Source organism: Mirounga angustirostris, unplaced genomic scaffold, assembly GCF_029215605.1.
Source record: "Mirounga angustirostris isolate CCGP_5_RB_7025 unplaced genomic scaffold, mMirAng1.0.hap1 SCAF_8, whole genome shotgun sequence".
Taxonomy (NCBI): domain Eukaryota; kingdom Metazoa; phylum Chordata; class Mammalia; order Carnivora; family Phocidae; genus Mirounga; species Mirounga angustirostris.
Genome location: NW_026991716.1, coordinates 33163408 through 33175041, shown reverse-complemented (window position 1 = coordinate 33175041; position 11634 = coordinate 33163408). Strand labels below are relative to the sequence as shown.

The window sequence follows — 11634 nt, the reverse complement described above, 5'->3', positions numbered from 1 at the left end:
GTGAAGAAGGAAGGAAATAAAATAAAACAGATGTCAACATAACTGCTACAAAAGGGTGAGGTGCAGGTAATTTTCATTTTCCTCTTTGTAGTTTATTTCTACAATTTCTGCAGGGAGAAGAAATTGAATTTGGGGTGTGTGTGTGTATTTTTTAGATTAATTTATTATTTATTTATTTAGAGAGTTGGGGGAGGGGCAGAGGGAGAGAAGCAGACGCCCTGCTGAGTGCAGAGCCCGATGTGGGCTTGATCTCAAGACTCGGAGATCGTGACCTGAGCCGAAATCCAGAGTCGGATGCTCAACCGATAGCCAGTCGGATAGCCACCCAGGTGCCCTATATATATATATGTTTGTTTTTTTTTAAAAACAAAACCTTGCCTGCCTATGAAACAGGCAGATATAATTTGAGGTTCAGCAAGAAGATGGATATGCAGGGGCTTTGAGAAGGTGTGAAGCCCCTGTCAGGGGTTCCCAAGCTTGTCTGCACAGTGGGATCACCTGGGGAGTTTCAAAAATACTAATCCACAGGTCCCACCCTGGGGACGGGATTTAGCTGGTCTGGGCTTTGGCATTTTCGAAAGATCCCAGAGGATTCTCCAGGGCAGAGCAGCTTGCCCTCTCCAGCTGTGCTGTGCTGGCTAGCAGGCAGGGGCTGGGGGAAGAGCCGCACCCCAGCTTCCTCCTCACCCTCACTCCATCCTACATGCTGAGGACATGGGGAGCCCCCGATTGAGAGGGGTCAGGCTGAGAAATGGGGTCTAGACATCCCCGAGTCAGCCCAGGGGCCAGTATCTCCACCTGCCACCCCACAAACCAGGCCAGAATCCCTAGCTTTCCTGGGACGAGACTTGCCCATTAACTCAATAAATAAATATTTATATAAATATTTACCTTCCTATAAGAAGCCCCCTAACTTCGTGGTGAAGCTTGTGGCTGCTGGGGCCTGGGTTCAAAGCCCCGCTGTACCACTTTCTAGCTGCGTTGACTGTGGACAAGCTACTTATCCTCTGTGCCTCATTTTCCTCATCTGTAAAGTGGGGATAAGCAAGCCCCATCTCCTAGGGTTGATGTGAGGATTAAATGGGGTAGGACAAGTTAGGTGCTCAGAATAGTGCCTGGCACGAAGTAGGTGCTTTATAAATGTGGGCTGTTAGGTCCTGCCCACCCTCAGCTCCAAAAAGCTCTCTCTCCTAACGCCTCTGTCCAGGCTCCATTTAGTCCCCCTGCCCTCCCCTTCTCACTCCACATCCTGAGCCCCATCAGCCCAGTCTGGCCTTCCTTTTCTTAATCAGCCTCAAGCTAAGGTGTGACCAGAGCCCCCTTGGCAGACATGCCCTGAGAACTCACCACTTGCCTGGAAGTTCACTCTGAAATCTACCTTGGGTCCCTCCTGCTGCTCTCACGTGCATCGTGCTGCTCTGAGGTTCCTGGGCCCTGCTTGCTGACTTGGGGGCCTCTGACACCAAGCAGGGCTGGCGGCCCCTCCACAGCTCTGCTCTGCGCAGAAGCTGGATCTTGCCAGAGAAAGCTAAGAGATGGTTCTGGGCAGGTGTGCGGTCCCTTCTCACACCCCACCTCTAGGGAACCTGAGCCGGCTGCCCACAGCTGGGGCAGAGCTGAGATGGGAGGGGCAGGCCCGGGGGACCCCTTCAGGTTCCCCGAAGGACATGGGGGGCTCTATCCGCTCTACTGGCTCCCCCAGGAATCACACCCTGCTTACCTGCCTCATTAACTCGCTGGCCTACAGGGCAGAGATGTTGGGGCCTGCCAGGTCCCCAGACCCCAGAGAGAGCCATTAGCAACAGCGGGACCGGCCCCCCCACCCCCGCCCGTGGCCAGGCATCACTCACTCCAGCCCACCTCTCCCTGTCTGTCTGCCTGTCTGTCTTAGAACCTACTACAGCCTAGAAACTGCTCAGAGCAAGGGGAGGCTTGTGGGCTGACAGAGAGGATCCAGGAAGGGAGAAGGTAAGAAAGAATCCGTGAGGGAGGCCTGTAAGAGAACTAGCTGATCACGAAATCATCCTGCATATTGACTAGAGGCTGAATGGGACCCATTAGGGCATCTGATCCAACCTCAGGCTTCTGACGCCTGAATCTTTTTTACCTTGCCTCTTGGCAAAGTGTCACCCGACTTCCCCTTGTATGCCGCTAACAACAAAGAGCTCACTGCTGCAGAGGTGTCCCTTTCGGAACTGAGCAGGGGGGTAGGGGCAAAGACTGGAGACTGATTAAGCCAGTCGGAAGGCTCTGTCTTCTACTTCCTGCCCTCTCTCTCTCCTGCAGTCTCTCGCTCTGTACCTCTTTCTCTCAAACCGTCTCTGCTTGTCTCTCTGTGAAACTGGGGTTTCCTCTGATTCCCCAGTACTGAGTGATTACTTGTCAGAGTCCTGCACGCACCGGGCTGCAGGACGTGGCGAGCATCATTGCGGTTAACAGTAGGATGACAGGGACAATAGTTGCAGCAAATGTACATGACAGAAGACAGTCCAACAATGAGGGGCCATCTCTCAAAGCAGCCTCCTTAAGGGCACTGAGGACCCCAGCCCGGCTTATAATGGGCAGCCACCTTCCAGGAGGCGAATGGTAGGCGGTTCTGGGAACTCCAACCAAAGCTCCGAAGGGGAGCCCACGAGTGATCTGAATCTAGTTTCTCCACTGCTCCGCAGGCCCCCCCAAACACCCCCCAACCTCAGGGCAGAGGGCTGCACCAGGCAACATCACAACATTAGAGCAGGGTCTTGGGGAAAGGGAGTGGGGTCGGGGCTCAGGGAGACAGGGGTAATAGGGCCTATCAGGGGCCATCGAAACACTGCTCTTCCTCAGGAATCGGATTCTGCTCGGAAGAAACTTGATGCTCACAAACAGGTGGTGAGTGAGACAACGTTCACGAGCTTCGCAGGCACAGAACAGCGGGACTGCTTTAATAAAGCGTCTCATAATGAACAGGTTGCAGCACTTGGTAATCAGCCCCAAAGCAAGCTCCTCGGAAAGTTTCTTTCCCTCCCTCCCTGTGACACTTAGTTATATTTCGCATTATGTAAGGAATACCCAGGCGTTGCAGAAGATCTAGAAATACAAATACATATAAAAAGAGCAATAACACCCCCACACATTCACCCTATGATTTTACCCCACAGGGATGTGTGGCCAATAATATGGTGTGTTTTCCTTAATTCATTTTGACTTTTTCTTTCTTTTGAAAGTTTTTACCACCACCACCACCACTACCCACCACCCCCTCAAATCCTTCAGCGTGCAAAGGGCAGCCTTAGCACAGCCCCTGCCCTGGGATCCAAGTCCTGACCTGAGGGGGATTGTCCTGAACTTCCAGGCTGGCCATCTCTGTCATGGCTGCATCCTGGCAAGGTGGGACAGGAAACCCCAGGGGTGGCTGTCCCCCCACCCCTGGCTGGGCTGGAGGGTCAGAAGCAGCATTCAGCTCTCTTCTGTGGCCTCTTGGGGGTCACCTCCACCAGTGAGTCCTTCAGGCGGTCCTCCTGCATCTTGAGGGCCCTGTGTGATGACACCAGACATCAGTCCTCTGTCTCCCCTTCCAAGGGCAGCAGGGAGGGGCCCGTGGGTGCAGCTGGGGGGCTGGGGGATCGCGCCCCCCGAGCTTCCTCTCTTCCCACTTCCCCTGCCCTTGCGCTGCATCCCACACAGCACCCGAAAAATGGGGCCATGGAGACTTTGGTCTTCTGTCTCTTTCCTAGCATTCTTTCCAGCCTCCTGTGCGCCAGACACTGTGCAAGGGACTCTGAATAGGACAACGAAGCTGGCATGTCCTTGCCTCGAGAGATGAGGAGCCAGAGAGAGAAGGGGCCATCAGAACCCAGGAATGAGGAAGCACACAGAGGGACGTGTCCTCGAAGGTCGTCGAAGGAGGAAGGAGGCAGTGTCAGAGCTGAGACCAAGCAGTGGAGAAGCGTTCGCTAGCAGCAAGGGGAGGTGCATTCCCGGCAGAGGGCAAAGGCTCAGTGAGAGACAGAGAGCTTGGGGGTTGGGGAAATCAAAGAAGCTCATTCATTCATTCGCTCATGATATATTTACTGAGTGCGGACCACTGCGCCGCCGAATCACAAAGCCTAAAGACCGGCCAGAAAGAAGCCTCGAGGCTACAGGGGTTCAGGGCCCCGGGGGCCTGGAAGCCATATTCAGGAACTTGGGCTTTTGTCCTGAAGCAAAGGGAAGCTGTTGAGCAGTTGTCCATCAGAGGACATCACGGAGTGACCAGGTGAGCCGTTTCACAGACTCACCCTGGCTGCTTTGTCACAGAAGGGGCTTCCAGGTCATCCAGCCTAGGACCCCTTCCACCTTACTCATTTCCTTCATTCACTGGGCTCCCGGTATGTGCCAGGCCCTGGGTGTGCCGGGAGGGGGCTGGACAAAACAGACCCGGCCCTGCCCTCCTGGATCCACAGCCTCAGGCAGGAGGCAGCCCCCAACTGGGAGCCGGACAGATGCACGCATAATTACAGTTTGTCCAGAAGGGCTTTGAAGGACACAAACAGGGGACAGGGATCCAGAAGAGTGGTGGGACGGAGAGTGGTCAGGAACGGCCCCTCTGAGGGGCTCAAGCTGAGACAGTGAGTGCACATGTGTGTGCGTGGGGACCGGACCTCCAAGATGAAGGCCATTTCCAGGCGTTTGGATGTTATTCTAAATCTAGTGGAAGATGGGGCACCTGCCTGGCTCAGTTGGAAGGGCATGCGACTCGTGATCTCGGGGTCATGAGTGGGAGCCCCACATTGGGTGTAGAGATTACTTAAGTAAATAAAGAAAAATAAAAAGTTGAAAAAGGGGGCGCCTGGGTGGCTCAGTTGGTTAAGTGACTGCCTTCTGCTCAGGTCATGATCCTGGAGTCCCGGGATCGAGTCCCACATCGGGCTCCCTGCTCGGCGAGGAGCCTGCTTCTCCCTCTGACCCTCCTCCCTCTCATGCTCTCTGTCTCTCATTCTCTCTCTCAAAAAAAAAAAAAAAGTCCTTTGCCTTGTCTTTCATGGCACCATAAGGGCACCTGGGTGGCTCAGTCGTTAAGCGTCTGCCTTCGGCTCGGGTCATGATCCCAGGGTCCTGGGATCGAGTCCCGCATCGGGCTCCCTGCTCCACAGGAAGCCTGCTTCTCCCTCTCCCACTCCCCCTGCTTGTGTTCCCTCTCTCGCTGTGTCTCTCTCTGTCAAATAAATAAAATCTTAAAAAAAAAAAAAAGTTGAAAAAAAACATCTAGTGGAAGTGACTAGAAGGTGGAGAGCAGGAAGGTGACCCTCTGTCTCACTGCACTGTGCAGATGAGAAAGCAGGCTGAGGCTGAGAGAGCGCGCGAGCCTTTCAGGAGTCCATATGGTCAGCGGGACTGGTAGAACTGGACTCAGACTCTCCGCACAGTGCTTTCTCTCCTTCTCTCTGTGGCTTCACAGTGCTTCCTCAGAGCGGGCCTTCCCTTCCCACAGGAGGGCTCTGGAGGCTGCCCAGGGGACTCTGGGTGGGGGGCAGCGGGCGGCACTCACCGGGCCAGGTCCACCATGGGCTCCAGGATGTTGTGACCCAGGGCAGCGCTGCACTCTCCAAAGGAGACCCCCAGCTCCTGCAGGCAGACAGGGGTGTGGGGGCCCTGGGAGAGCCCTCTGAGTGCCCCGGCCAGCCCTGGTGGTCTAGCCAGCAGACAGAGCCCCACCCAGTGCACCCCTGGGCCAACCCCAACGGGGGGAGGGTAGGGAGAGGCAGCCCCGCCCCCTACCCCCCCACCGCGCCCCCCCCCCCCGCGCTGGCCACCGGTCAAAGATGCCACCCCGGCGACTTTCCACAGCCCTCGCTCGGAGTGATGGTGGGAAGCCTGTGTCCCAACTTGGAGAAACGTCCCTTGGGGACATTTTAAACTGTTAGTTATGCTTTTTTGATTTCAAAAACATCAAAAAAATTCAGCTGGGGAGGGGCCGGAATATTGGAAAATACAGTATGCAAAAAGTGTAAGAGCAAAATATAAACCCCTCCTGTTAGCGTTTGATATATATTTCCATTCTGTTTTATGGAACCCTTTTCCTGGAGGCGAGTGGGCTCCACATCATCGCGCTGTGGGATTAAATCCCCGGAACCGGCTGCCCAGGCAGGCCCCGTGGAGTATGGGCAACCTCGCAGGGTTCAACCCAACCTAAACCCCGGCTTGCAGCTGCTCTTCTGAGTCCACATTTCATTGTGAGCATTTCCTCCACGCCCTCGGACATTTTTCCGGGACAGGATTCTTAATGGCAAATGCCAGCCTCTCACATGAACCTCCACAACTTAACCACCAACTGCTGCCAAATGTTTGTTCTTATAAATAATGCTGTGAAGAATATCCTCATATAAACATGCTTGATTATACATTATACGCGGGTATCCATTATGCTATTCTCTTAGGGATTGTTATTTCTGATTCTTTCCTTAGGATAAATTGCTAGAGGAGGAATTACTATGTCAAAGAGATGAGCCACTCCATTTAACCGGGGAAAAAAAACCCGCCAAGCAGGAGCCACAATGATGACCTCATGACTCTGAGAAAGGAGAGGAGAAAGGGAAAGAAATACAAGATGGAAATGCCGAGAGGGGCTGTGGCAGAGGTGGGGTAAGGAGTTTCTGGAATGTGGTCAACTTCTATTCATAAATAAATAGTATCCACTGTCTGCTGGTGGGGCTTTTGATGTAATCTTGCCAGGGAAGAATTTGGGTCCTAAGATAGAATAAATTAGAAGGAATGTTCTGTTAATTACAGACTGGAGAGAAAATTCAGATTTGATTGGGAATTTTAAGTGAAGCTTTTAAAACTTTTTTTTTTTTTTACTCTGAAGATATTTTTATATAGGTCAGAATGTTGTGTGGGGATCTGCTAATTCAACGTGAGGGTCAATGTCATGCCCGCCGAGACAGCCTTATGTTTGGGCCTAAGAACAGGGTGGGTGGGAGGCGGAGGTGGCCAGGCTGCTGTCCACTCTGACCCGGCCTTTGGCAGGGCAGGGGCAGGAACGGGCAGTGGGTCCTTCTCAGTTGCCCAGGCCAGGGGGACCTGTTCACTACCCTCCAGGGAGGGGTCTGTCCAGTCCAGGCTGGGTGGGGGGTTGATGTCCAGGTGCTCACCTGGGCCAGTCGCTGCCCAGCCTCAATGGGCACCTGCCGCTCCTCCTCACAGTCCATCTTGTTTCCCAGGAGAAGGATGACCACCCCGTCGGGCCCTGATTCCTGCGTATTGAACACATGCCCTCAGCCACACATGTTGAGGTCCTGCTCTGCTGTGCCAGGCCCTGGCTGGATTTGGCCTTGCCCTCCAGGAAGCTGACAGGGTACACACCCCCTCCGCCGCCTTTCCATGTCACACTCACTCCACACCCTTCCCCCACCCATGACATCTTCCCTTCAATCTACAGTGAGTCTGCCCTTCCTTTCTGCCTGCAAACGTGTCACCCATTTTCCAAGGCCAGCCTCAAACCTGCCTCCCCCAGGAAGCTTTCCAGGATTGTTCCTGCCCATGCTCCTCTCTTCTTGCCTGTGCTGAACAGCCCAGCGCTTGATTACACAGGCTGGCTTGGCTCATTTCCTAATTGTTTCATGACGACGACGACAATGATGACGACTAGCTTCTGTTTACTGAGTGCTTACTATATACCCAGTGTTGTTCTGAAGGCAATTTGATCAGTTAATCCTAATAACTGTATGAGAGAAGTTGGAAAATTGAAGTTCAGAGAAGTTAAGTCACTTGTCCAAGATGACAGAGTTGGGGCAGGGTAGGTGGGATTCAAACCTAGGTCCTGTCAGACTCAGAGCCCAGCCTCCTTCATACATTACCTTATCTCACTGCTTTTGCTTCTCTTCAACTAGACTAGAAGCTTCCAGAGAGAAGCCAACATGTCTTTCTTCATACCCCTCTGCTGTGCACTAACACATACTGCAGAATTTCAGTATATATGTCTCAATTAAGTACATGGGGGAAAGAACTAGAGATGTGTGGACAGAGGAATTGTCACCTAGAGTGGTACGAGACTTGCATTATCCCCAGGCGTTAAGAAGACATCACCTAGCTGCTGTATACAGGAAAGAAATGTCCGGAGGATAAAGGAAGTAGTTTGTTTTGGAGGCTGTACTATGTGGTTGTGGTTTCTTCCTATGACTATGCTCCCAGCTCATCCAGCCACATGCCCTCAGTGGGTCACATCACCCACATGTCTGTCGTGTCATTTGTAATCCTGGGAAAAAAGGGGGCATGGGCAGGATACAAGGTCCCTCTTGACTCCACAGACCAGGGCCAACCCCAACAGCCATCTGCAGGTGGCTACGATGGCCGCTTACCTGGAGACAGTCCAGCCAGTAGCGCACGTGGGCGAAGCTCTCCTGGGAGGTGATGTCGTACATGAGTACCACTCCGTCAGCCTTGCGGAGCAGCTGCCGCGTCATGCTGTGGTACCTGCCCAGACAGTCTGCGTGAGGCTAGGCCTGGTGGGTGGACCCCTCGCCCTGGCCTCTCCGGGCCTCAGCTACTTCATGCACAGAGTGGGAGAATTAACTTTTCCTGCCTCAGTTGCTTCCTACAGAGAGTGTGCATACAGCAGTATGATTGTTGAATACGTAACAGTTCTCATGGCTCGAGCTTCAAAAGGTACCAAAGAGTACCCAGTGAAAACTCTATCATGCCCCTTCCCCTTTCCCAGTTAATAAAATGTCTTGGGGTCATCTGGGTGGCTCAGTCGGTTAAGCGTCTGCCTTTGGCTCAGGTCATGATCCTGGGGTCCTGGGATCGAGCCCCACGTTGGGCTCCCCGCTCAGTGGGGAGCCTGCTTCTCCCTTTCCCACTCCCTCTGCCCCTCCCCGCTCATGCTCTCTCTTTCTTTCTCTCTTTCAAACAAACAAACAAATAAATAAATAAAATCTTTTAGAAAATAAAAACAAGGGCGCCTGGGTGGCTCAGTTGGTTAAGCGACTGCCTTCGGCTCAGGTCATGATCCTGGAGTCCCGGGATCGAGTCCCGCATCGGGCTCCCTGCTCGGCAGGGAGTCTGCTTCTCCCTCTGACCCTCCTCCCTCTCATGCTCTCTGTCTCTCATTCTCTCTCTCTCAAATAAATAAATAAAATCTTTAAAAAAAAAAAAAAGAAAAAAAAAGAAAACGTCTTGGAGATGTTTCCCCATTGGTGCATAGAGTCCACAGTCTTTTTTTGTGACTTCGTAATATTCTACGGATTGTGCAGTTAGGCTCTGACTGACTGGGCCACCTGGCCTCCTGGTCAGACCATTCCCGGTGCTTCTCCATATGAACCATGCTGCTGTGGACATAAGCCGTTATTACAGTCAGGGATGAGTTTATCAGCAGAACGAGTTTCTGGGAGTGGGGCCGCTCGGTCAAAGAAGAGGTGCCCTTTAGATTTCGATCGCTACTGCCTACCTGGAGAGTGGCGGGCCAGCGTTTTCAGGACAGGAGATCAGGCAGCTGTCCCCTGGGGGCCACATTGGGATGCTAGGCCAAGGGGCCCCCGGCTCTGCTGCCCCCTCAGTCAGCCGGCTGGAGCCTGGCTCCTCTCTGCCTCCCCGAACTCCTCAGTCCTTAGGGGGTTGGATGCCTTTTTGGCCCTTGGTTGCCTCTTGCCTATGTGGAGTCTTCAAGGTCAGGGCTGCCCTCCATCCCTCTGTGCCTCAGGCTTACCCCCCGGGACCCTGATACCACGAACGGGGACAGTGCCCGTCACCTCTCCTGGCCAGCCGTGTCCCAGAGTTGCAGCAGGAAGCATTTGTTGTCCACCAGCAGAGTTTTGACCCGAAAATCCACTCCTAGGACACACAGAGCTGGGTCAGGCCTGCTTCTAAGTTACCAACCAGGACTTCCAGCCCAAACCTGTGCCCAGGATATACCTGTCCCCGACACCAGCCCCTCTGGCTGCTGGGCTTCCTTCCCCTCGGCTCTCCAAATCCCATCCACACACAAGGGCCCACATCCTCCAACAGGCCTTTCCTGACCACCTAGCCCGTGGGGTTCACGGTCCCCGCTGCACTCCCACACCCTCATGCTCAGTGCCGATTCAAGGCACCTTGCATTGTTTTGACCTCTGTGAATATAGCTGTCTTCCCAACTGTACAGCAATTGTTATTCCTCAGGTCACTCAGGAGAACCAGGGTCACTATTTTATTTTTATAATACTCCCTGTTTCATTCCTGATTATGGCATGGCTCTTCCCCCTTCAACCAGACAGCAGGGTAGAAACAGGCAGCCCAGGAAGGTGGGGGGAGTGCTGGCTTCGGGGATGACTGATTGCGCTGGGAGCTGTCCACCCTCTGCCGCTGTAACGGCTGTGTGACCTCAGGCAAGTCACTTTACCTCTCTGAGCCTCCCTTTCTCCTTTGCAAGGTGACAATTTAAAAAGACCCACATTGGGGCACGTTGAGCATGCAACTCTTGATCTCAGGGTCGTGAGTTGAAGCCCCACATGGGATGTAGAGCTTATTTGAAAATAAATAAATTTTAAAACTATCTGTAAGAAAAAATAACAATAATAAAATAAAAAGGGCTACACTGCAAGGTGGTTGGGAGGACTGAATGACTCATGTTTGAGGTTTGGCCCAGGGGTGCTTGGGAGGCGATCATTTTCATCATTATTCTCATCTCCCCGAGGCACAGCCCTTCAAAGTTCACAGCCCCCCACCTCGCTGTGGTCATGCCTCCAGACCCTTCCTGTCCCTGAAAATATGAAGGTAATAGTGAAATCCCAGAAGGGTTTAGAAGCTTTGGGGGTGCACCTTCCTGACAACCCCCAAGGAATTCCAGCAGAGTAAGGAGTGATGAGAGGGACTTCTTCTCCATCCCCACTCCCTTTCCTAAGGAAGCCCCGAGGATGCAGAGCCCACCACAGGCCCCAGACCAGCTGGGGGGGGCGGGGGGAGAAGGGGTGCCTCCTCATACCAGCCCTGAGCTGGTAGAGACTTTTCCATCTGCTGCTGCCCCAGCAGTGGTTGCAACCTTGCCCCCCCACCCCCACCCCACCCACCATGCTCTCCGCAGGAAGTGGCAGCCTGGGGGGCCTGACTCAGCAAAATGGCAAAGCAGAAGTTCGTCTGTAGCATCCGCTCCCCTTATTGCCCTCTTTCCTGAACGTCTTAGGAAGCCCAGGGTCTGCAGGAACCTCTGAGATTATCTGACCGCCCCCCCGCCCCCCACCAGTGATAATGCCCAGCCTCGGCTTAAATCCCCACCGTGTAGTCTATGAACGACTCTAACAAGTATGTCTCGCCTTTCCTAACTCCGCCATTAAAGCCCATCATTCCTCCTCCCTACCCACCCCCTCCTCAATCCACCCACGTGGCCCCCCATACCGTCCCCCAAACATGTTATAACTTACCCACACAAATCGCTAAGAATATAACGGTCATCTCCTCCCCAAGGAATCTGCTACTTAACAGGAGCAGCCCCAGGGAGAGAGTCAAGCTGAACCCAGCACAAGCTAAAACTTCTGGGGTGAGCCATGTGCCCTGAAGGCAGGAGACCGTGGGTCTGAACTTCGGGCCCCAGCAAGGGCAGGACCCTTAAGCAGGGCCTCACTGATCTGTTTCCCTCATCTGTAAAATGGGGATATGCAAAAGCCTGGCCAAAAATGCACATTCAGCTAAAACTCCGTTGGCTCT

General features: G+C 53.5%; 1 protein-coding gene across 1 annotated transcript in view; it reads right to left on the bottom strand.

The window, feature by feature from the left end:
• Positions 1-2791: 2791 nt before the first annotated feature.
• The window catches only part of RAB44 (RAB44, member RAS oncogene family), a 34989-nt gene continuing 26146 nt past the window's right edge, over positions 2792-11634 (bottom strand). Inside the window, exons 10-14 of the mRNA XM_045865987.3 lie at positions 9708-9789; positions 8319-8433; positions 7113-7214; positions 5510-5586; positions 2792-3516 (exon numbers count right to left, since the gene is read on the bottom strand). Coding sequence (XP_045721943.1) covers positions 3426-3516; positions 5510-5586; positions 7113-7214; positions 8319-8433; positions 9708-9789 — 467 coding nt within the window. The 3' untranslated portion in view covers positions 2792-3425. The remainder of the gene's footprint in view (positions 3517-5509; positions 5587-7112; positions 7215-8318; positions 8434-9707; positions 9790-11634) is intronic.